The sequence below is a fragment of the Peromyscus leucopus genome, chromosome 6, assembly GCF_004664715.2.
Source record: "Peromyscus leucopus breed LL Stock chromosome 6, UCI_PerLeu_2.1, whole genome shotgun sequence".
Lineage (NCBI taxonomy): Eukaryota > Metazoa > Chordata > Mammalia > Rodentia > Cricetidae > Peromyscus > Peromyscus leucopus.
In genome coordinates this window covers 13,869,657-13,895,555 of record NC_051068.1, presented here as the reverse complement: position 1 = coordinate 13,895,555, position 25,899 = coordinate 13,869,657, and the positions used below count along the sequence as shown (strand labels likewise).

The following is a 25,899-nucleotide window of genomic DNA, read 5'->3' as shown; positions in this document are numbered from 1 at the left end:
CCCCGAGGCAGGCACTGCGGTTGTTTCCTGATGATGCCTGTGTTGCTGTCCTGCACCCTGACTGTTGAGCAGTGTTGTTGCTCCCTTTAGTCTAGAAAGGATTTTATCCTAATTTTCTGAAGGACCAAGTTGACTTTAATAACTAATGGTGCCCAGACCAAAGTTAAGAGTGCATGTACTGCTTCTACATTTACACAGAGACACTCATTTTATACACTCACTAACTTCTTTTTTTAAAAATGATTAACAGGATTTTTACATTCAGCAAGTAGAACGCAGAATGTCACGGTTAAAGGGAGAAATTAATTCAGAGGAGAAACAAGCCCTTGAAGCAAAAATCGTTGAACTTAAGAAGACACTGGATGAGAAAAAATCCACACTTTCTCTTTTGGAATCGCAGATCAAGAAGCTCCATGTAACTCTTTTTTTTTTTTTTTTTTTTTTTACATGTTCCATATCCTGCTGAGTGTTCAACACATTCCTGTTGTGGTCAGTGATTGCCTAGCTACCCACACACATAGCAAATGCTTATATTTCTATGCTTTCAGAATGTCGTGCCCCTCACTTGAGCTTTTACTTTATATAATGTTGCATTACGTGTCTCTACCACATTGTTTTGCTTAACTCTTATAAATGCCTGGTAAAGAGGATGGTTACCATTTTAGGCAAAGACACTTGTTCAGGGTTACACAGTGAGTGCATGGAGAGGAAGGATTTAAACTCGGATCCATTTGACTTCAAAGCATCCTTACAGAGTACACTATTTAGGATATTGGCAAACTCCATTTTTTGCCACAGTAAAAAGTGCTACCAGGAAGCTTTTCTTTTTTTTTCATAACTAATTTGTTTTCATGCAACTATGCACCTATAATGTTTGGAACAACTACAGTTAGAAGGGAGACCATTTCATCTTTAGGGATTTGATTATGCCTGTTGTAAACCTCTGTTGAAGTTTAAATGGTGGGAAAGGGTAAGGGAGGGGGATGCAACCTTAGCTGGTGAGCACTAAGTTGGAAAGAGTGGTGATGAGTGGCCTCCAGTGGTCAAAAGTAGAATTGTTAGTTGAAGGCAAGACATTTATTTTACAATGAAGCTTTTTCATTGGAGTTCATAGTTTGTAGCTTGATGACATAGTTTTCAAGTGGTACTTTGGTTTGCTGGAAAATATCACCGGCTTTGGGGTCAGGCACAAGTTTTAATGTGAAGGTTACCTGGCTACTGCTATTTTAACGTTCTTGAGCATAGTTTTCTAATTCACTAACAAGGGAAAAACAGAAGCAATTTGTGCCAAGTACACTCCACATGTGGTGCTGTTTTGACCATTTACAGTAGAACATGAGGACCTGAGTGTAGAGACGGGAGTGGGCTTTTTTAGCTGCGCTGTGTGGGGAGCCCCCAATGGTCTTTGGGTTCTTAACCAGCCCAGCTGCTCTTGTCACTGTGAAGCTGGCTGGTGCACATGCCCATTCTGTTTCACACAAAAACTCACAGAAATGTAAGGAAATCACAAGTTAATGCTGGCTAAACCACAGAGGATATGCTCTTCTCTGCAGTGGTCAAGCTGAGAGATTCTGTGAGAAAAGTCCCACTCCACTTGAGCTCTTACCTTCGAGAAGGGGAAACAAACCTCAGGTTGAAACGATGTTAATGATTTTGTCTATTTTATTGTATTGTTTTATTTATGATGTATGTGTGCAGGCATGCATGCCACTGTGTGTATGGTCCACCTGAGCCCAGAGCCATGCTGTTAACCAAGGGTCCTTTGCTCTCTAGACCTGCAATGTTTTTGTTTTTGTTTTGTTTTTGTTTTTTAACCACCCAGCACTTGGTGCCCTGTAATGAGCTATTAGCAGGGTCCTTTCTCCTTGTGGGTGGTGAGCACCTTGAAAACCAGGCTGAATTGGAACTGTACATAATACTTCTTGGAGTTATTGCTCTCAGGCTAATGCTGAAACATCCCAAATGATAAAAATAACGTTTCTGTGTGAATACATGTGGATATAAATAACACGAGGAGAGGTTGAAATTTTTAGCTGTCGTGTTGAAACATGACTTAATGCAAGGTATATCTATTATTGTCTGCAACTCATTCCATTGTTTTAAACATATATTCCTTCCCCTTTTACAGAATGATCTCTATTTCATTAAGAAGTCAAACGGCAAAAATAATGACGAGAAACAGTCTCTCACGAATAAAATAAGTGAACTGCACCTTTTCGTTGACAGATCGGAGAAGGAACTGAACAAGGCTAGAGCTGCAAAACAGGTGAGCTGAATCTGCATATGTAGTAGGTAAGTCCCACGCTTCCACAGGGATCACAGGAAAGGTAAAACAAGGAAGAAATTGAGGATAAGTCCCACGCTTCCACAGGGATCATAGGAAAAGTAAAACAAGGAAGGAATTAAGGGTAAGTCACATGCTTCCACAGGGATCACAGGAAAGGTAAAACAAGGAATTGAGAAAATTATCCATAATAAACACTATATCCAAAATTAAGTGTTAATGTGTATTATTTCCTATTTTTAGAAAATTGCCTCTATTATGTTTTACTCACAAATGTTTGATATATTACACGTTTCCTACAACATCAACTCTTCTTTAAGATGTAATTCTCCAGCATTTCCTACGGGACAGTTTATGAGCTTAGCATAATCTATCTTGTGATCTGGGGCTGTTTATAATATATGTTAAGTGCTGTGGTCCAGTGTGTTGTAGAGTTGCTACTGTGTAATTAAGCTAACAATGAGCATGTTAGAAACTTGAAGCTGTTTTAAAGCCAAATTGTCCTCTAGATGGTTCCATTAATAATCTTTCACCAGCCATGTGTAACATTCTATTTATTTTACCAGCACTGTGGCTGGATCATGTTTCCTACATGATGGACAAATATGGAATCTCAGTATTTTAGTTTGTACTTTTTATTTGGTAACATTTTAATGCCATTTATTTAACGTTTAAAACATATCTAAAATTATATCATGTTCCATAATTTTTTAATAGTCAGTTTTGATGGTTCATTTTCTTCCATTAAGGGATTTATATTTTGTTGTAAATTGTTATGTACAGTAATGCCAATACTTCCTCCACTTGCCTTTAAATTTTGAGTGTTTCTGACATGAATCATTTAACATTGTTTCAAGGGTTTTTACTCTATGTTTAGAAGCTTCTGCTAAGTCAGTCAAATGTTTGCTCTTTCTACTGGGTTGCACTGATTTCTCATTCATCAGGAGTATCTTTCTGGGCATGTGAGATGTAGTGATTTCATTCTTGCAAACTAAAAGCTGTCCTTGAGAAGCAGCCCGCTTTACACTCCAGGCTGTTTGCTCTGTGGTTTCATTGGAAAGTCAATCAATTTTATTTCAATTAATACTCTACACATGACAGAATGATTTTAAACTATAGATGTATTTCTACACTATTTTGTGATAGCTATTTTGGAGCATAAAGTGTTTGTTTGTAGGACTTATATATTTCCTGGGCATTACATTTCGATTGTAAGAATAACAGTGTATTCTAGTAAAGCTTGAACTTAAATTTGAATAAAAATGATTTGGAGCAGCCATAGCTCTCCACCCTGCCTTCTTTCCTGGCTAATGTCTTAGTGGTCTACCTGGGAAACATTTTCAAGTTTGACTTTTACCACAATAAAAAATAAAAATACCTTGGTTTTGGTATAGAAATAATTACTCCAATAAATGAAAACTTTGTTGTTGGTAGGATTTGATGATCGAGGACAATCTTTTAAAGCTTGAGGTTAAACGCACCCGAGAAATGCTTTACAGCAAAGCAGAGGAAGTACTTTCCCTGGAGAAAAGGAAACAGCAGCTGAGCGCAGCAATGGAAGAAAGAGCTGAAGAAATTAAGGTGCACAAAGCGATGCTTGCCTCACAGATCAGATATGTTGACCAGCAGCGGCAAACTGTGAGGTAAGTATCAGTTTTTGTTTTTTCTGCTAAAGAACTTTGTAAAACAATGTCAGGGTGGTGTCAGGAGAGCCCCCTGCCCCGACAACACCCTTACGTCCACCTTTCTCTGGCTCATCTGAAAGGCTTTTGACTTCAATAGAAGACAGGATACACTGAGCCAGAGGTCTAGGTTGCTTCCTTTAGGCTAATCCTGTACCCTTGAGACATATCCCTAAGATGAGTAATCTATTTGGACTTATATTTTTAATGCATGTGTATTCATGTATATGTATACGCAGGTGCATATGTATGTTCCTACATGTGGAGGCCACAGGACACTCAGGTGTCATCTCCAGGAATATCCTATCAGAAAGGGTCTTTCACTGGCCCAGAGCTCACCAATTAGGCTGGTCTGACTGTCCAGTGAGCTTCAGTCACCATCTTCAGATTCTGGGGTCACTGGTTCCTGCTACTGTACTTGACACTTTTACATGGGTTCTGGAGTCAAGCTTGGGTCTTTATGCTTGCAAGACAAGCACTTTGCCAATTAAACTATCCCAGCCCTTGGAATTGAGTTTTGTATGATTTCTAAAAATGGTCTAGTAAAACGTTCCCCATATCTAACTCTATTAAGCTTACTGAAGCAATTTTCATGTAGAACATTTTACAATCACTTATGTGATTATTGCTATTTTTTATTGTTACTTCCTTTTAAAGCATGCCATTTTTGATTGGTTACTGGCATATACGAATATTATATAATTTCTATGTATTAAGTATTCAATATTCTTACTAAAGTTGTAATTTTAACAACGCAAATTTTCTGGGCATTCCATTCATATCACTTTTGAGTAATTGCTTCTTTCCAGCCTTTAAAGCTTTTTTCTTTACTGTACTTGCTAGCTCAATACTAAATAATGGTAATTACAGGTACCTTTGTCTTTTGCCAGATCTCAAAGGGTGGGTTTCCTTATAATTCAAGGGCTTCTGTAATCTAATAAATCTATTTATTTTTTATGGTGCTGGGAATTGAAACAAGCTAACCTACACTCCCCAGTCCTGTTTTACCCTTCATCATGTTTAAAGAGCTAATCTAGTTTTACTTTTTGCTCAAATCTTGCTTCAATTTTATTTAACTGGAAATACACATTAACGTTTATATACTTTTCTGCATTTATTGACATCATATATTTCCTTTGACCTGTTAATTACAATGATCAGTTTATTGAAGTTAAGCCAACCTTATATTCCTGGAAGTAAATTTACCTTTTGTACACATTGGATTTTGATAGATGCATTTTAAACCTGTATGCAAATGACCCTTGGTTCTCTTTGCTCCTGTTACCAGGTTTTTACAGTGTGTGTTTCTTTATAAAATGATTTGTGTGTTCCTTACCTTTCTCTATTCTGGTTATTAAGTACGCAAATGAAGTTTTTCTCTTTATAGAATTTTCAAGACCTCACTGGTGAAGCCATTGGGGGCCTGAATATTTTAATGGGGAATGTTCAAACATTGATTCAATTTACTTATTGTTTCAAAAATGTACTTGCTATTTCTATATGATTTAGTTTTTATAAATTTTATTTTCTTTGCAGAAGCAGCTCTTGCTGGGGCCGTAATACTCCAGGAGTATATTTATTTTTGTTGCTCCATCTTGCCTTCCATTTTTTCATGAACTCATGAAAAGATTTTTTTCCCAAATGATTTTTTTGTCTTTGGTGTTTGTCTTTCTTTTAAAAAAATTATATTTTATTATTTGTTTATTTTTGAGATTGGATATTAATACATAAGCTCAGGCTGGTCTTGTCCTCACAGTCCTGCATTAGCACTGAAGGCATTTGTCACCATACCCAGCTCCTTTTCTTGTTTAGAAAGCTGGAAAGGTGAACTTCTGCTCAGTCTGCCATCTTTAGCTGATGAGAAAGTAAGTTATGATCACACAAGAATGAATACCTTAGGTCGTTGCAGGGAGTGAGTCAATCTATACCCTGCCATACAGATGTTAGCATTATTAGTGTAACTCCTGAACACAGCTCATAAGGTAAGTTTCTGAAACAAAAGGAAAAAGTAACTAACATTTACAAATCTGATACCAAATGTTGGGAAATAGTCCATGAATTATTTTATTTTAATGCCTTGTAAAGAGAGGTACCTAACCCATGTTCTACTGTTTGAATAGCAAATTAAGAGGTCATATTTCCCTCCAGAGCAAAAATTAGGTGTGTTTATTTCCCACTTGAAAATATGTGGGATTCCTGAACTGTAACACAAACCTGTAGTATCTACCTGGGCCCTTCTTGCCTTCATGAGATGTGGGAGCAAGCCATGGAGACAGGAAGCTCCTATATCTCCTATGTCATGAACGATAACACCCTTCATCTCTGTTACACGTCTCATGTCTTCTGCTAGAATCCATGGGGCTATGACAAGTCAACTTCACACAGAATTATTAAAACAGGGGAGCACTTAACCTGCTTGAGTACAGCACAGTAACAATACAAGTGCAAAGCTCTTCAATAAAAACACTAATTTTAATTTCTTTGTTTTCACATTAGTGCTGAGTTTCATGAACGGCTAAGTAAAATTGATAAGCTTAAGAACAGATATGAAATTCTTACTGTTGTTATGCTGCCTCCTGAAGGAGAAGAGGAGAAAACACAGGCCTATTATGTAATAAAGGTAACATTTCCCTGATGTACATTTATGATTGCATGAAATACACATATATACATATACTCACACTTCACATCTCAGATATACAATATATTTTCTCTGTAACTAAAATTAGTCTAGCTTTTATCAGAAATTATTCATGGTCAGAAATAGAGAAAAGCAATGTCATGTTTGTGAGGTTGTCAGTTCTGTTGGGTTGAGGCCCACCATAGTGACCTCATCTTGCCATCTGCAAAGGCCTGACTTCTCCTGAATGAGGTCACACTAAGTTACTAGGTGTTGGGACCTCAGCACATTGGCCACAGTAGCTCCTGGTATTGGTCCTGCAGTAGCCTTTGGCTGATGTATAGGGCATACCAGGTTGTTTTCCATATTTCATCTTTAATGTCTGTTTCTGTTTAAAAGCAAACCTGGAAAACATACCAAAGAGCTATCACTCTTCATATTTCATTCCCAAGATGCTCAGTCTTGATGCTAAGTCTGACCAAATTGGAGTGATACTGTCCAATAAAGCTATTTTAAAAAGCTGTGATATTAAAGTTATATTTCAAAATACAAATTTTCCAACCCCAAATAAATGTACATTTTATATATACGTACAAAATATGATTTACCAACAGAGGAAACAACTATTTTAGGATTTAAAGGCATACCTAGAATTAAGTCAGGAATTTTTTTGTTTGTTTGTTTTTTTGTTTTTCGAGACAGGGTTTCTCTATGTAGCTTTGTGCCTTTCCTGGAACTCACTTGGTAGCCCAGGCTGGCCTCGAACTCACAGAAATCCGCCTGCCTCTGCCTCCCAAGTGCTGGGATTAAAGGCGTGCGCCACCACCGTCCGGCCCTAAGTCAGGAATTTTTAAAGGATGAACAAATCAAACTAATTTGATAGATTTTGGGGAAATAATTGGGTCCTGAGGATACTAACCTCATCAGTGGATTAATCCATTGATATTTAATTTAGTGGAATTATTGGGAGGTAGTAGGGCTAGCTAGAGGAAGTAGGGCACTGGAGGCATTCCTAGTTTAGGTTTATCTTGCTCCTTTGCTTCCTGGCTAGCATGAAGTGAGCAGCTAGGGCTTAACCACAGACATCCTGTCCTGCTTTACTGCAGTCCAGAAACAGGACCAAGTGAAGGGACAAAGCCTTGGGACTGACCAAAAATGCACGTTTACTTCTTTATGCCAAGTATTTTGCCACAGTGACAGCTGACAAGTAATATTTGTTAAAAAAGTATGTGTAACTCATATTTTGAAACATAATAAAAATGCCAGTCCAAATGTAAAGAATGGGGCTGGAGAAACGACTCAGTGGTGAAGACCATGTATTTTTGCAGAGGACCAGAGTTTAATTCCCTCATCAGGCAGCTTACAACTGCTTGTAACTCCAGCTCCAGGGACATTCCTAATGTCAGGCACACGCACATATGCAGACACACACACATACACATAAATAATTAATATATTAAACAGCTTTCCCATCAACGTGGTTTAAAATATCTACTGACTGAATACGATTCTGATTAAAAAAGGGGGCTTTACAGCAAGCAGCCTTTAATATATACTGATGCTATTTTGTCAACCTCAGAGTTCTTTGGAATTGTAGAGAATTTTGAAGGAGCCCATCATAAAAGTTACCTTTGTAAAAGTGCATCATGTAGGAAATTTGGATTTTTAAAGCAATTTACAGGACTTCATGTTTCCTAGCTACATTTATTACAAGCATTACCATCATTTGTACAGTTATCTTCAACATTAAAAAAAAAAGTTTTTCTTTATGTGTAGGTATATGTGTGTCTATATGTGAATACAGGTCCCCGAGGCCAGAGATGTCAGATCTATTTGAACTGGAGTTACAGGTGGCTTTGAACTGCCTGATATAGGTACTGGGAACCAGACTTGGATTCTCTGGAAGAGCAGCAAGTACTCTTAACTGCTGAGCCACCTCTCAGGCTCCAAAGTTATCTTTTAAATTATAATAACATATATTAAAAAATATACCCACATTGTGTTTCTGGGTATACTCTGGTCACCTTTTACCCTTATCTGAATCAAGAAAGAATCCAGTTCCCAAACCTTTCTCAGACCAAAATATCCTTCTGATTCATAGTTTCAAGACCTTCTTTGAGTCACCCCATTTATCTCTTGCTTAGCTACCCCTCTCATCCCCCACCGTTCCTCCTGCACTGGCTACATTTCCACCATGGTTTTGTACCATACACACACACACACACACACACACACACACACACACACACACACACACACACACTGTATTTTGCTGACTAAGGATTAGGTCTTGTGTTTGAAACTGAGTGCAAGAAGTAAATGCCTAGTAAGTATATGCAGGCCCTAAGGTAAGTAGAGATGGCTGTGAGTTAACTGTTCTCTGCTTCAATGCCAGATCCTGTGATAAATAACATCAGTATTATTCTGTACTTTATAGGCTGCTCAAGAAAAGGAAGAACTTCAAAGGGAAGGTGACAGCTTGGATGCTAAAATCAACAAAGCTGAAAAAGAAATCTATGCTCTGCAGAACACCTTGCAAGTACTGAACAGCTGCAACAACAATTATAAGCAATCTTTCAAAAAAGTGACTCCATCAAGTAGGTAGCAGTCATTACAACACGTGATGAGACTACAGTTAAATGAATGTAGAGGAGGAATATTATAATTCATGGAGAATAAAATGTGCCATGATTGAGCCTAAAAAACAAACAAAAAACCCAATTGTTCATCTCCCTGAATGTTTTAATCAGTATGAGGTGATTTATATCATTAGTTTTATTGGTAAATGGCATATCTCTTCTTTAGGAATTCATTTTGAATCTGAAAAATAGATATTGCTGTTGTATGCTTATTAAATAAGAAATGTCTACTACATATCTATGCTGTTTTTCATATGGATCTAAGACATTTAACCTTTCGTAACAAAAAAGGTAGTGGTTTGTTACTATATATATATGCTTTCTATATATTACACTGGAAATTAAAATTCTCTTGTAGGTGATGAGTATGGATTAAAAATTCAATTAGAAGAACAAAAAAGGGCCGCGGAAGAGAAATACAGATACAAACAAAGGCAAATCAGAGAAATTCAAGAAGATATCCAGGTGAATTTTATAGGTTTTTTAGTAATTAGCCCTAAATAAAGGTCAACTACCATTATTACTACTTAACTCTTCTACAAAGAGCCCCTTTATGGAAACAAACCACAAAAGACATAAGCCTCATATAAAGGAAAACAAGTGAAGGAAACATGGAGTCAGTCAGTTAAAATCCTATTGCTGGGTACCAATAACTTTATTAGTTATCAACCACAGCTGGACAGTTATGAGTTCTCCACCAACCATTACTCAGTGACCTCACTGAATTCCTTAAGGAGCACATTAAGATTGTAAACACAAGATTTAAAACTGAAGATCTAGGGTAAGTAGACACTAGGGCAAACCCCGGAAAGACAAGAATATGCTTTGTTATGTAGGCTCTAACACATGACACACACTGTGAATCTTTAAAAACTGGATAATTTCAAGTAACTTTCTAGTTTTTCCAATGCTATAAAAAGTTCCCAGTTAGCTGGGCGGTGGTGGCGCACGCCTTTAATCCCAGCACTTGGGAGGCAGAGGCAGGCAGATCTCTGTGAGTTCGAGGCCAGCCTGGTCTACAAAGTGAGTTCCAGAAAAGGCACAAAACTACACAGAGAAACCCTGACTCAAAAAACAAACAACAACAACAAAAAAAAAAAGGCAAAAAAATTTCCCAGTGGAATTACATTCAAAACTCACAGCATCATTCTTATACACTACTAATACAGTAAACATAGTACATATATAAGCAAACAAAATAATTAAAATTGAGGGAACAGCTGGCAATTGGCAAGTAAGTCTTTTTTATTCTGACCATGAATATGGTACTATTTTATTTTCTACAGAGCATGGAAAATACTTTTGAAGTTATAGAACACTTAACAAGTAATGTGAAAGAGAAATTATCAGAGAAACAAACTTACTCACTTCAACTCCGCAAAGAGACTGAGGAGCAACAGCCGAAAATGGAGCGCGTGACTAAGCAGGTACTGACAATTTCTTAGAGCCGGCCCTAGCATTCACTGTCATGGACCAAATGCACTCAAACCCCATTTCCTGAACTTGGTGGAAAGGAGGTTTATGTAATATCTGACTGTTGTTATTAACAGTGTTCCAGACTCAGGAGAGAAATCCGTATTTTGAAAGAAACAAATGAAGAAACACTGGAAGAACAAGACATTCAACTCCGTGAGATTAAACAGTTTCACAGGGACATTGACCAAATGTTAGTGAATGTCATGGAAAATGCTGAAATGCACATCATTCTTCAAACATATTTTGAGCAGGTAACAGAGTATAATATAGTATGTCTGTGTATCTGATTAGTTTTCTTCTAAAATGTGGCAGGACTAATGATTCAAATATTCTTCCAGAATGGGTTAGAACTACCTACAGCGAAAGGCCCGAGCTCCAGGTCTTCTTCACAGTCTTCACAGTTATCACTCAGGTAAGGGCAAGGTTAGAAGGCAGAACCTCAACTCTCACAGCTGCTGCTCGCCAGCACGCTACCCACTCTCCTCACCTTCAGCAGCCTCACCATGCAAACACAGTATAGCAAGACCCCTGCAGCCCCATGCATTCTAACTAGTACACTATTTTAGGGGTACGAGTTGGGTGAAAACTGAGGTGATACAGCTAACATTTTGGGTGAACTCCAACTCTGGGAAAATTTAAATCTTTTTTAACTGTAAAAGGGCAAGTCAGATGTACAGAGGTTTGTAATTACAACTGTTTCTTTGAAATTCTATGTAACCAGCTTCGATTTACAGTGTTTTACATAGCTTAATGCAACCCAGAAACCTATCAGTAGGGATAAGTCATGGCCACAAAGTCTTTGTTGACAGATTTATTAATGATGATGCTGGTTTTACAATTTCTACAGCTGACAGCTATTTATTAGTTTTTATTAGTCTGTGAAACTCTCAGAAAATATTAATAAAAAAGGGATCCCCCAAGACAGTGTTTTAAGTTTAAAAAGCCTGCTTCTATATAAATATTTTAAGCCACTCAATATACTTACTATTAACATATTAAATTTCTTGTACTTTTTATAAAATTATTTTAGAACTGAATGGCTACTTTCCAAACACTCTCACCATTTTTCCCGGCAACACACCTACTTTCCTCTTCAGCTCAAATGACTTAAGACTAACATTTGATGACTTTTCAAGCACTTGCTCCTCTTTTTTTGTCATTTTACAAAATATTGCTTCCAATTCTAAGAAACTGATTACAGATGAAAATAATTTGCTCACAGAAACAATTATTGAACTACTTAAACTATGTTCATTTCTTCTTTTGAAAGAATTGGTCATACTTTAAATTTTTATTAACACTAATGGTTTTCCTTGTTCTTTACTTATGGAATTATGATTTTTTTTTTTTTTTTTTTTTTGCCAATAAGGTCTATTTTAAGTACATTTTGCATTATGTTTATAGTAAATCCTTTCTTGTTCTAGGTCGCCTGAGAGCCCAGGTTCGCCCGCTTCTCCCGTTTCAGCTAAAGTATTACAGATCAGCTTCCCTGGATCTCCGACAGAAAGCAATGGTTCTAGGTCACCTAGTAATGGCAGTAATTCGAGTACTCCTAAGGGAAAAAAGCCCAGCAAATAAGCATTCTTTAAAATCTCTTGTGCAAATTTTGAACACAAATGAAAATCGCATTAATGGTTAAGTCTCCCTTTTTCCGGGGTTCCATTTATTAATGACACATACAATCCTACTAAAATAGTATTGGAAGTACCACAGAGCAAAGTTCTGCATAGTGGCTAAAACATCTGTTGAGAAAAGAACAAAGGCAGTTGGTTTTGTTTTCCCCTAGTGTTTTATTCATAGAGAAAGAAATGCAGAACCATAGCCAGGTCATTTGTGATAAAGTGTGGAGGGGGTGGGGGGGAGAGAACACTGATGTCTGTAGTGTTAGATGTCTTATGCAGTCACTTAGATTAGAAAAGAAGGTTCTCTTAGGAATACACTTCTAAAGGTTCACTGCATGTCTTAATAAGGAAATTTTCATTTACTCCAAAACACAAAACGACTTTTTAAAATTAAAAACAAAAAGCAAATAACCATATTCCTCCAATTTTTTTCTGAGGGTGACACACACCTGTTAAAGGCCTTTTTTTGGTTATAATTTATAACAAAAAGATAGTATCATTACCCCTCCCTTGGTAAGAAAAACACTATATGTGTACACACATATATATTTATCTCTATATATGCGTAAAGTACAACTTAAGTTGCTAAGACTGTCTGTACTCTGACCTTGAAAAAATTGAGCATATTAAATTTACAATGGAGGTAGATATTGCATACTATATTTAAAATTAGTTTTTTTCAGGTAATACTTTATATCCAGCACTTTGAACTTCTTGGACTAGAGTGTGAAATACTACTATAAAGCTAGATTTTTAAATATATTAGCATTCAGGTATACAAAGGAACTTCTCCTTTAAACCTTACAACAGTGATTGTCTTAGAACCACTACTCAGCTACTTCTGAAAGCAGTAGTGGTAGTAGATCTGTTTCTACTCATAATCTTTTTAATTCAGAAATAGAAAGGCATAGTTAAATGTAATAACTAAAATGGCAAAGAAAACTGTGGGCACTTTTTAGTTGGAATGCTGCCAAAATGCATGATGTTTAGGATCTAAAACTGATTAATCCAATCATTTTGTTTACTAATGTTGTGATTCTCAGTCACTTATTAGTTTGTAAGTTACTTGGAACTTAAACATTAAACTTTGTGTTCTACGAAGGTGAGGTTTTTGTTTCTTATTAGGAGGCTTACTTTCCTATGCTTTTTCTTCTTGTAACACAGGGATGATTAACTGTATTACAGGCTTATTGAAGTAACATATAAGCAAAACATACTGGTCTTGAAGCATAGTAATAGTATTATAAGTAGTTAACTTCTACCTATGGAGTCACTACTAGACCTTAGTCTGGAATGGCCAGCATCCAAGTTTACATTTAATCACTACACTAACTGTATGTAATAACGCTAAATGGCAAGACAAAGGACCAACCCCTCTGTTTGCAGATCTGCAGTTACCTTAACATCCAGAAGTCACAGTTCTACTCGTGGAAACCAAGACAAAGCTAGCCAGGGTACATACAAACTATGGACATATTAATGTGAAAGAAACAACTGAAGACATCACTGAGGATCAATTAAAACCTCCTATATTTTTTCCTGTGACAACTCCTTAAATATCCCAAGGAGCTAGATGCTTAGATTAGTGTAGACTGCTTAAATTATCATGTCCTTTCCTACTAGGAAAGATGTAATCCTATTAAGAAGGCTGTAATTTCCAAATTCTGGTAGCCTACCCCACAGGCACTTTCCTAAGGGTAAAGTAAGATGATATGGTTAAGATTATAAGGTATATAATTGGGGTTCTCAATGATCAAGCAGTGTGCAGAGAGGTGGTTTCTACTCTTTAACAAACCTCCACTACGTAGAACTAAGACTGGAACTATTAATACATAGAGCACTCTTAAGAGTTCCTTGGTGCTGGCCTGGCAAAATGGCTCAGTGGACAGAGGTACTTGCTGTCAAGCCCAATGACCCAAGTTTGATTCCTGGGATCCGTAAGGTAGGAGAGAATTGATTCCCTCAAGTTGTCCTCCAATCTCCATATATGTGGCACAGATGCTCACTGTTCTCCCCACCCCCAGTCCCAATAATAATAATAATAATAATGATAAAAATAAAAATAATATATTGAGTTCCTTGGTACAAAAACTAATACTGAAGTGATTATCCAATTTCTGCTGCCGTTATTTACTGTTCTTAATTAAGGTTTCTTTTCCTACTGTACTGTTTTTACAGTAGTTTTCTATCACTATAATTTGGAACAAATAGTATGTATCATTACTAAAACTTTAGCGTTTTACTGTTATAAACAAACATGCAATGAGTCTTTTTCTGCCACTCCCTATTTCTCTCATGTATGTCTGCAGGTGGATTCTGTTTAATGACCAACAAGAGATTAAAAGCTCACTGCCATTTACACTTTCTAGAATCCTAAATGAAGAGCATCGTAAGTGCAACAGCTATGATACCTACTAATGTCTCCAAGAGTCTACTATTCAATTTTTAGTAATTTAGACACGTTCTTTGGAAGTCCAAGATGATTCCTTCATTAGCTGTTTGTGTAGCTATGGTGTTTGTATGTGGCTGTCAGAGGACAAGCTTTGAGAGTCAGTTCTGTCCCTATGCCTTGGGGTCTTGGGATTGAACTCAGGCCATCAGCTGGGATGGTACTTCTACATACTGAGCTATCCCAGAGGCCTGGAATTTATTCTATCATTCACTAGGATTCAGAGAAGGCTTCAATAAAGAGAAAATAATAGAGAAGAGTAAACCGCAAGCCAGTCCTTCCCCTATTTAGAAACATGCCTACTGACTTCCCAAGCATTTGCAATATTAAGACAGAAAAATCCAGATTTACAGGGTGCTTCTCTGCTGCTATTTTTACTAAAAATTATTTTCTATTCTCATTTAGTCTTGTCTAGAATTCCCTAAGGGTTTTGTCAATATTTAAAGTTAAAAATTTTCTTATGACCATAACCATTAAGTAAAAATAATAATGGAGAAATAAGTAAAACAGGCTCTGATTAACCAACTTTCATGGTCTTATTATTCTTAAGGTATTTTGTTAAGCTGGGAAGAAAACAATGTTCACAAACCATTTACATCAGGCATTAAGAGGTAAACCAAGTCATAATTTATCACTTAAAAATGAAACGGTGCAAAAAATTTAATGCCTAAAACAAATGACTTAAAATAGTACCTAAGATACATTCAACCATATAATATCCCCCCCCACAAAAAAAAAAAACTAATGGCTTTTTAACAAAAGAGAATAAGTATTTTTTGATAAAACATCCAACTGTTTAGCGCAAACGTATTTCTCTCCAACAGTGAAATATGATAGGCCTAGGGTTCTCACAAACCACAATACAATGAAGAAACAAAGTGCTCAGGAAATATCTTGAGGTGAAAAGTTTAAGTTGCCAGAGTAAGAGCTCTATCTGCACATACCTGAAGCACTATGATGAAGGGGATAACTGAAACAAAACCTAGAAACATCTTGTCATCTGCTGCAAATGATGTTAGACCCAGAACCGTTTCTTAGGATTAAAGCATCCCCAGACTTCTGAAAATGTATTGAAAATTTCCTAAGCAGATCACTTTCTTGGCTTATTTCCTTTTTCTTTCTCAAATTCAGCTATCTGATTAAATATATTGAGGAGATTTTGAGGTAAGTTTTTCTTAATTCTGCTTTCTGGTTGCTCTTTGCTATTTAGTGTGTCTTCTGGAGCCTCGGTTTTGTTACCCCCCCCACAGCTGTCCTCCTTTACATATGCACGCTCTCCCTGATTTGTAGTGAACTGGTATCTCTGCTCAGGTCTACTGTCACGTGATCCAGAAGTGTATTTTTTGTGTTTTTCAAGTGACTTCCAAGAGTAGTCCGAACTTGCTGGTGAAGTAGAGTACTTCACAGACCCTGGCTCCCACCTCCTAGAGTGATCTTTTCTTCCCTCTGTGTCCTTTTCAAATCTCCTAGAACTAGAAGCTTTCATCTTGTCCTCTGAATTTCTACAGAAGGAATCTGAGGAATTTCTCCTACTGGAGAAATATCTTTCTGACTTATATGGCTTTTCGGTTTTGCTACTACCTGCCTGGGTTTTATAGTTATTGTAAGAATCTCTTGTGTCTTCAGACCTACCTCCCAAATCATCTGGCACTTCACCTGAAGATGTGAGAAGGCATCTCTCTTTCTCTTTTACCTGTGTGTTTGGATATTGTAACCTATCCTGCTTTTCCAGTAGTTTCTCCACTTCTTGTTTTTGATTAAGGAAAGATGCTGAAGTATTAGTTGGAACTGGGTAGCAATCATCTTTCCTATTCTGATCTATGTGACTTGAAGATGTCTTAGACCAGTGCCTCTTTGAACTGCGAGAAGACTCTGAACGATTCCTCTTACTTTTCTTATGCCGTTTGTGACTAGAAGAGGAAGAAGATGAGGAAGAAGAAACGGATTCATCAGCAGAAGAAACACTTGAAGAGGAAGATGATGATTTTCTTCTCTTCTTCTTCAGCCTTAAAAAAAAGTAGTTAGCTCATCAGACATGTTAAGTACAAGAAAATCAGTCCAATATCCCTCAAGATTTGACCTTATTTTGTATCACTTGCAGATATTCTATAATCTGTCACTCAGACATAATTACAATCTCAATTAATGCATCAAGTTTTACCATGAAGCATGACTTTGGAGAACGCCTATGGAGACAGGTGTCACTATAGGCAAATCCACTACTTCTGAAAGATGCAGTGACTTCTCTATCATTGCTTTATGCCTACCTGGACAAGAAAGAAGAACCTGAGTTTTCTATCTAGCTACCTCTAGTTTTATCATGTTCCCCCTCAGCAAACAGCTCCTTTTTTTTTTTTTAAGGGCCAAAGAGCTCTTTCCTGAATGCAGGAGCAGACTGTCCTGTGCACTGCAGGTGTTTAACTGTTCTCTAAACACTAGATGCTAGTATTTTTCCACAACTTACAATGACTACAGACAAACCACCAGTATCTAAGAACCACAGTTCTTCTAAAAGCCTATCTCCCAGAAACAGTTAAATAACTTCTTCTATATTTTAACCCTAATTTTTAAAAAGAATTCTAAGCTTAGACACTACTTCGCTTAATTTCTTTGACAGATAAACATGTGGAACATATGCTTGCTAAGAATTATCACTTGGGATACTTTTTTTTCTTTTTTTACTTACTTTATCTCCACATGGCACTTTGGTTTCAACTCAGTAGTTGCTTTTAAATTTAAAAAATACTGAATATTATAGTTTACCTTTTCTCCTCTTTTAAGAGCTTACGCAACTTTTCTGCACTTGTTTCTATTTTCTTTGTTTTCTGCTTTTCTTCCTTTTCAGCTTGTTTTTCTCTTAATTCCAAAGATTTCTTTTAGAACCCAGATATCGGAAAAAACCACACGTTAAAAATAAAAATAGCAGAATAAGCAATAAACAGTATTTAAAAGACCACCCCCCAACCAGAAGCCCAATTTAGTATAATCAAATCACCATACAGCCAGTATTAAACAAGTTATTTTTTTCCAAATAAAAAAATGAATGACACACGTTTGGCATTAATCATTTGAATGGCCAGAACAGTATTGAGGACCATATTGCAGTTGGTATCCCAAGAAAAACAGGGAAGCCATTGCAGTAGTACCAATGACCCAGAATGCAGGTAAGATAAAAAAAGATGAAAAATTATTTTTAAAAGTTGAAAAATGTAAGCAGGACATAAATTTTACAATCAATATTCAAATAAGGACATTCCACAAAGGTGAATTGAGGGGAAAATCACCATGTTCAAATACAAACCATTTTAAAAATAGCACAGCCCAGTTGGATGCATGATTACATAAGAAATCATTTTCCAGTTTGTGGATGGGGATGAGCAGCACCAGATGTCAGACACAGCAGCAATGGTCCAATTCAGAAGAAAATGCATGAGAAAACATCATCATCAGTATTACAGGAAAGGACAGGTAAAAAATGTCTACAAAGGTTTGTATAATTAGCCCAATTACATCAGCAGTACTCATAATCTTATAACCACCAGGTAAGCTCCCTACAAAGGGGAACACTCAAAATCACACACTGAGTTTAGGTATAGGTATTCTCTAACAGGGCTATTTTTCTTTGGAATATAAACAAAAAAGCAGTAATATTACAATGCAATGTCAAACCTAATTAGGAAAAGCTACTCATTTTCATAATAGTTCATCTATGTAATCTAGTTTTTCCTAAAAGAAAATGACATTTTGGCATTAATTTTAAATACCATTAAATTTCAAAGAGGAAATAAAGAATCACCTGCATATATTTATGAAGTTTCTGCAAAGCATCCTCTGCGTCTTTAAAAGTCTCATCCAAAGCCAGAGCTTTCTTATAGTAACTTTCAGCATTTAAAAACTTTTCTTCTTCTTCTAACCTATTAGGAAGATTCAACATTTTGTAAAAACAAATTTAGCCAAGTACACACAGAAGTCATCAGAAGCTTATGACAGAACTCAGAGGAAAGTTATGTTTAGTAAATTATTTTCTAATTACCTACTCATGTGCTTACTTAGTAAAAAGACAACTTACATAAGGTGGCTTCTTAAAAGTAGTTATGAAGTTTCCTTTCTATGGAAAAATTTGCACTGGAAACCATTAAAATTCTTTGGAAATAATAACATACACACAGAGTTGTAGATATCATTATAACCTACAATCATTATCATATAATTTCTAAGTCTATGCTGTGGAAAATCAAAATTAGAAAGTTTGGCTGGGTGTGGTGACAATTTGTTATCCCAGCACTTGGAAGGCAAAGCAGCAGAGAGTTACTATGAGTTTGAGGCTAATCAGGTCTAAATAGCAAGTTCCCGGCTACATAGAAAAAGAAGTTTGTATATAAGTCAGTGAAAGGACTTTACAAAGTACTTCTAGTGAACTGAAGGAAAAATTATTACTGAAAAACAAATGGGGTTAGTTTTGTGTCAGTAGACTGGATGTAAGGAGCTGAGGGACAAGAAAATCATGACTAATACTTGTGGTTTGGATAAATGGTTAATGTAGCCACTCACTCAGCTAAAAGATGCCAAGACTCCAGGAGTAAGACAACCTCATTTCAGTGATACTAGTTATTTTCTTGGTAACAGTGAAAAAGCTTCTCCGGTCACTAATTGAAATCTCATTAATTTGGAATTTGTGGCCATTCTCATCCTAGAAATACTTGGATGGAATGCTCATCCAAGCAAGAATGGCTAGGCAGAAGACATATGATAGAGAAGATATCAATCTTTCTTCAATAATAGCAAAGATGGCTAGGGATGTAGTTCACTGGCAGAGTGCTTGTCAGGCATGTTTGAAATACCCTGGGTTCCATTCCCAGTATTGCAAAAAAAAAAGCAGCACAATGATGTTATCATAACATTTTACAGCTTTTAGTTATTAAAGCTGACTATTGCCTGCTGGAACATGGTCCATGAATGAAGCTGTGTGAGATTTCTGAGAGCTTGTGTAAACTCCAGGTAAACAATACAAGAGTCTTGTAATCTGTTACTCCATACAAGGATTTGTTATTGGCATATGCTTCCATGCCCCTCCCACAAGTAGTATGTAGGAGTGAGTTTACTTTGGATTTTACATTGCTTCTTACTTTCATTACTGAAAAGTGTTTCCACACATGGGTTGCCCTTGTGACTGTACACAGCATAAACTCGTCTGACCCTGCTTCACCCTCTGAATAACTTCATAGTATAAATTGTCTGATGCTCTGAATAAAGCTGGCTATTGCATGAGACTTTAGCCTGCCTCATTTTTAGGCTCTATTCTCCCAGGTTCAGGCCACCAACTAGAGTTTAGTTGCAACACTTCCAAATACTTCTAACTCCACCATTTAATCTGAATTTGTGGAGCTTACTAGACAGAGCAGAGCTACAAGCTGAATATAACAGCAGAATCTTAATCACAATTCAATAAAAATCTCTCAATTCATATCTGCAACATTACATACTATTACAATAAAATGATTTAAAAACTAAATCCTTCATTAGAGCAAAACCTGGTATATACTCTGGAATAGAACACTTACTTATTCTCTTGTACTTTTCTATGTAACAAAAATATGCATTTAGAGCAATTAACCCTGAGGCACTACAGTATCTAAGCGTGCCCCCCCCCCCCCCCCCCCCCCAAAACTGAAACAAAGAGTACTTTGAATTGCACATGTTAAGAAGCTACTTCCTGAGCCGGGCGGTGGTGGTGCACACCTTTAACCCTAGCACTCGGGAGGCAGAGCCAGGCGGATCTCCCTGAGTTCGAGTCCAGCCTGGGCTACACAGTGAGTTCCAGGAAAGGCTCAAAGCTGTACAGAGAAACCCTGTCTTGAAAAAACAACAAAGCTACTACTTCCTTACATAAATCTCAGGGTATTCCGGGAGCTGGTTGCAAATTGGACTTTTACTATGAAATGAAATCCCATACTTACTGCCCTCCCCTTTCGACAAGTGTCTGGCAGAGGTATTTTCTTGCATTCCTGTGAGTTGGGCAGTTTTCTAATGCTAGCTCAAAATCTTCTATTGCTTTGTTCAGACTTCCTTTGGTTGCATATCTAGAGACATTAAACAAAATTAGAGAAATTTAATCTTGTGACCTACTTAAACATTCTTCATTCTTAAAAATACTCCTTAAAATCCAAAATTCACTTACAGTGCTCCACGAGCTACCAGAGCTTCCACATTTTGTTTGTCTATTTCCAGAGCTTTATTGTATTCATTCATAGCATCCACATGTCGCCCAACCTTAAAATAATCGACCCCAATCTTCACACTGAAAACACATTTATAAAACATCACAAATACTTCACAAAGTATCTAATAAAGAAAAGGTTATTATGAATGATTATTAAAGAAAATGCCTTTAAATTGGACAAAAATGTAGTTTTCAAATTACTCTCAGTATACATGCAAAGCATCCTGCTTTTATAGATTTTCATAGCAAACATTTACAAAACTCAGATATCAAGACACTAATTCTGGAAAACAATTCTGAATAAAACTAAAGTCTGTTAAGATTCCAATATTAAGACCAACGTACTACCTATAAAAGGAATGTCAAAAAGGTGTTCGTTCATCTGTAAACACATTCTAGTCTCTATGAGGATGAAGGAATGCACCAACTGCCAGAACTTTCATACTGAGTAACTGCCACTGTTCGACAAAACAACCCCCATACCATTTCAAAGCCCACGACGCTGACTGCTTCTTTCTTAAAGCCACAGCAAAATCATCTTCAGAGAAATTTTTGCTATGAAAGAAAATAAGAGTCAAAAAATGTAAATACTTTATAAAAGTATAGTTCATTCTATCTCTGGTAGATACTCAACAGTAAAATGATGAATATCAAGCAGGAAATTTGTATTACATTTATACAGCAAAATCCTTTAACTATCAGATGTGAGTATTACTGTTAAATAGCTATTTTTCTTTTCTTTCTTTTTTTGGTTTTTCAAGACAGGGTTTCTCTGTGTAGCTTTGTGCCTTTCCTGGAACTCGCTTTGGAGACCAGGTTGGCCTCGAACTCACAGATATCCGCCTGGCTCTGCCTCCCGAGTGCTGGGATTAAAGGTATACGCCACCACCGCCCGGCTGCTATTTTTCTTAAGCACATACACAAAGTTTCTGTACCTGTCTCTATTTGGTCACATGGCACATCCCTATCATTGTTTAGAGTCCATACCAGGAGCAGTTATGGCCTTCAACATATTCCTGTTGCTATGGTCAAATACATTCTTCAGCTATTCAGCTTCTGAGCTAATTCATTCCCCTCACCACTTAGAGAATGCAGATCTACTTTTACCTTTGTAGGCCTCTCATTAAAGATGGTGGATGAGACTCATCTATTCCTAGTTTCTCTAGAAGGAATTCAACTACTCCTGGATTAACAAATCCCAGAGAACTTTGCATGATGTTTTCGTAGGACTCCAAGGAATTACTATTTAGTTCAACACTCCTCCTTAAGGGGCAAAATCAGAAACACAAACACATGAGTACAATGCACACCAGCTTCTACTAAAGATATTACTATATGAGGTTTAAAAACTAACACCATTTTTGTATACCAAGCCTAAAGTAATTTAAAGGTTATGAAAATGAAAACCCACTTTACAATAAAGAAATTATAGTTCTACTTTGTTATGAGTATATAAATGATAAGTACCTGTAGTACAAAGGTAGCTCTTCAGAAGTAATCACACCTAGTTTAATGCCAGATAGGTGTGGTGGAAGAGATGAGCTATACAGAGATACCGCAAGCTTTTCATGATATCTGTCAATATCCTTGATTCCAGCTTGAAAAAAAAGAGGACCAAGTAATAAAAAAGTAAAAACAAAAATAAGCTTTTCAAACATTACCTTCATTATACTTTCAACATTAATTTGAAAATTTTAATTACTAAGTTGAAACTGATCACCTCGAATTATGTCACCAGTTTGGTAATATGATAACGGATCTCCATGGTTACTGTGAGAAGGCACATCTCTTAAGGGACAGAGAGCCTGCAATGACAAGTATTTGAAAACACCACACATTTCACTCTTTGACAAGAACACTATCTCCTTTTATCTGAGCTATTCATTATGACGGGGCAATACTTGACATGAACATTAACAACACTAAAGTCTAACACTACTTTCTTTTTAATCAATGCATAATTATACATATTAATAGGGTACAATTATACAATACTTATAGGGTGGCCATTCAATATAGATTGTATAATTATCCTATTATCCTAGTAATAGAAATACAACATTTCTTTGTATTTAGAGTCTTCAGACTTTCTAGTTATAAACTTCAGTCACACTAGTGTGCTACAGAACACTTTCCTCTAACCCAACTCTATTTGGACAACAGTTGTCTACCTCCTGTCTATCCTCATCCCCTTTCTGTTTCCTCTTACCACTATTCTATTTTCTTTGTATCAACTTTTGGGCTTTTATACATAACATGAATATGTGGCATTTGTCTTTCTCTGTTTGGCTTATTTCACTAAAGATTGGGTCTTTCAGTCTCATCCATTTTGCCAGAGATGGCATAGTTTCATTCTTTTTGATGGCTTTATGCATCTGTTAACAGACATGTCAGTTACTTAAATTTAAGATTTGTAGTTACAAAAAATTTGTGTCCAAATACAATAAAGCTTGTTTTTTTTTCCGAGACAGGGTTTCTCTGTGTAGTTTTGGTGTCTGTCCTAGATCTCACTCTGTAGACCAGTCTGGCCTTGAATTCAGAGATCTGCCTGGTTCGGCCTCCTGAGTGCTGGGATTAAAGGTGTGCATTTCCATTTGCTAGTTTTATAGTTCTTCCTTTTCAGATGGTGAGACAGCAAAATCAACTGCTTTAAAGGGAAACATTCCAAATTGAGGCAAATTATTTTATATATTTATTCTGAATATATGACAGGAAGTTTTTGCTAAATTACTCACATGCAAACATCTAATGCCCAATTATTAAGCTTATGTTTAACCAGAAGATGTATGTCCAGAATACCAATGGACATCACCATACCAATTAGTAGATCTTTATAATTTTAAAAAAAGAAACTGACCTGCAACCAGAGTCCCCCAAACCCTAAAAAAACAAAAATGGAGGAAATGTAATACTCTAGTACTTGTTTTCTTGATAACAGCATTTCACTACAGAGATCAGGCTGGCCTTGAACTCAATAGAGACCTGCCCATCTCTGCCTCCATGCACTACCAATGCCCAACTCTCTAATACTTTCAGTAAGAAGAGCCACTGTATTTTTCTTCAGCTTATATTTAATCCCCCAAAGTATCCTAACAGGTAAATTTAAGAGGAACTGAATAAGCACATAATTTTTGCATGGGATTATTACTACCAAGTAACTTACTGTGATTTCTAAGTGAGATATGTCTCTCATGATGCCACTTCCTAAACAGATCAACACCATGAAAAAACCAAATTCCCGAATAGAGCTGATTCTTCCAATCACTATATCACCACGTTCAATATCTCGGAAAAACAGCTCTCGCCGGTCCATGCTTGGGATCTCCATGAATTGCTCTAAAGGTGGCATGACCGCATAATGATCTGAAAAAAAGTTTTTAAAACAACCACAATAATTTCGACTTTCCACGATAATTTGCGATCCCGCTGCAAACCAAACCATCGCTCTCTAGCTTTCCAGACTCAACTTACTGTCACTGTCGTCGTGCACTTCGGAGGGTGCAGGTGCATCTGACTTCCAAGACAGGGCAAAGAGCAGGTCTGCCTTTTTGGAGATGAATTTTTGTATTTCAATGTTGTCAACTCTCTTCTCTTTCCTTAAAAGATGAGTGATTAAACTTGTGTTACGAGCAAAGTTCTCCGTGCATCCAAACTCGTGCCAGTGGTGTTCATCACCCAATCCTCCCCAGGTTCCATCCAGGCTGTGTCTCTGGAGGGATTTTTATTTCATTTACTTGTATTATTTTGCCTTTCCATATGTTTATTTAGTGCAGATGTGCGGCATCTACGTACCACTGTGTGCAACTGGGGGTGTGTTTGTGACAGGACAACCCGGGGAAATCATCTCCTACCACGTGAGTCCTGGGAATCGAACTCAGGTCGTGAAGCTTGACTTCAAGTGACTTTACCCACTGAGCGCTAGAGGAAGTTTCAAGCCCCATCTCCCACGGTCGCCACTTGGAAATGGGGGCGGGGAAGCTCTGAGAGCTTTGCCAGCGGTTCAGAAGGAGCAGGCCGGTCCTTCTGCCGGGAGCCAGTGGCCGGCCACGCTCCCCGGACTCCCGCTCTCCCGCCGGCCCTGCGCACCGCCCGGCCCCGGTCCCCGTACCTGCCCGCTCCCTGAGGCGGCGCCGCGCCGCGGGCTGGCTCGGCCGCCGTGCCCAGCAGGTTCCGGAAGTGCGGGTTGTCCTGCTGCTCGCTCCGCAGCAGCGACAGCAGCGCCGGGCCGTGGCAGCCCAGCGACTGCCGCAGCAAGTCGCGGTCCATGACGAGCCCGCCAGGGTCCGGCTCCCGCAGGGCGAAGCCGCCACGGTAACCTCCCGGAAGCGCTCTCGGCGGCCCTCGGCCTCGGTCTCGCGAGACCCAGCGCGGCTACGGGAAGCCGCAGGAAGCGCGAAGCGTGTCCGCGGCTGAAGGCGGGGAGGCCTGGAGGCGTGACTTAGCACGCTTGCGTTCGGCTCGTACGTCGTGACGCGGCTCCGGCTCGCGTTTGGGATGCAGAGCGCAGTCAGGGTGCCTGAGCAGCCCCGGGAGGCTGCTCCCTCAGCCCCGTCTGCTGGGGGCCGGTGCCCTCCTCGGTCCCAGGAAAGGGGCCGGTGGACCGAAGCAGCCGGAGGTGTGTGCACCGTGTACCCCACCGTCCGCCACCAGCCGGACCGCTCTAAAGTGCCGCACGCACGCTCCCCTTCTGGTTGTGGCTTTGTAGTTGTTATGGAAGTCGCTTGCTTCAGAGGCGATGTCTGTCGCACGCCTGTGGTGCACAGTATGACGAAGAAGAACTTTAGGTAGGCGAACCTAAAACCCTGGCGGCGGCTTGCTGCCTCTGCTTGCGCTGGCCTCGCACTCCGTGACACCAGGCACCCAAGACCCGCACCCACCGTAGAGGGCCAGACCTTTTAGAGTTACAG

The 25,899-nt window shown here is 38.0% G+C and overlaps 2 protein-coding genes across 2 annotated transcripts in view; one reads left to right on the top strand and one right to left on the bottom strand.

The window, feature by feature from the left end:
• The window catches only part of Ccdc39 (coiled-coil domain containing 39), a 34,224-nt gene extending 20,800 nt beyond the window's left edge, over nucleotides 1-13,424 (top strand). Inside the window, exons 11-20 of the mRNA XM_028872677.2 lie at nucleotides 251-415; nucleotides 2,129-2,266; nucleotides 3,719-3,927; nucleotides 6,463-6,586; nucleotides 9,024-9,183; nucleotides 9,584-9,690; nucleotides 10,512-10,652; nucleotides 10,776-10,952; nucleotides 11,040-11,113; nucleotides 12,126-13,424. Of these exons, the coding sequence (XP_028728510.1) occupies nucleotides 251-415; nucleotides 2,129-2,266; nucleotides 3,719-3,927; nucleotides 6,463-6,586; nucleotides 9,024-9,183; nucleotides 9,584-9,690; nucleotides 10,512-10,652; nucleotides 10,776-10,952; nucleotides 11,040-11,113; nucleotides 12,126-12,279 (1,449 nt within the window). The 3' untranslated portion in view covers nucleotides 12,280-13,424. The remainder of the gene's footprint in view (nucleotides 1-250; nucleotides 416-2,128; nucleotides 2,267-3,718; nucleotides 3,928-6,462; nucleotides 6,587-9,023; nucleotides 9,184-9,583; nucleotides 9,691-10,511; nucleotides 10,653-10,775; nucleotides 10,953-11,039; nucleotides 11,114-12,125) is intronic.
• Nucleotides 12,040-25,345, bottom strand: Ttc14 (tetratricopeptide repeat domain 14). The gene is made up of 12 exons (XM_028872678.2): nucleotides 25,101-25,345; nucleotides 24,464-24,588; nucleotides 24,156-24,355; nucleotides 22,713-22,797; nucleotides 22,460-22,589; nucleotides 22,100-22,255; nucleotides 21,476-21,547; nucleotides 20,951-21,070; nucleotides 20,730-20,852; nucleotides 18,569-18,686; nucleotides 17,536-17,645; nucleotides 12,040-16,778 (listed from the first exon to the last, which is right to left on the bottom strand). The coding sequence occupies exons 1-12, from the start codon at nucleotides 25,256-25,258 to the stop codon at nucleotides 15,863-15,865; spliced, it is 2,313 nt and encodes a 770-aa protein (XP_028728511.1). The 5' UTR covers nucleotides 25,259-25,345; the 3' UTR covers nucleotides 12,040-15,862.
• Nucleotides 25,346-25,899: the final 554 nt, after the last annotated feature.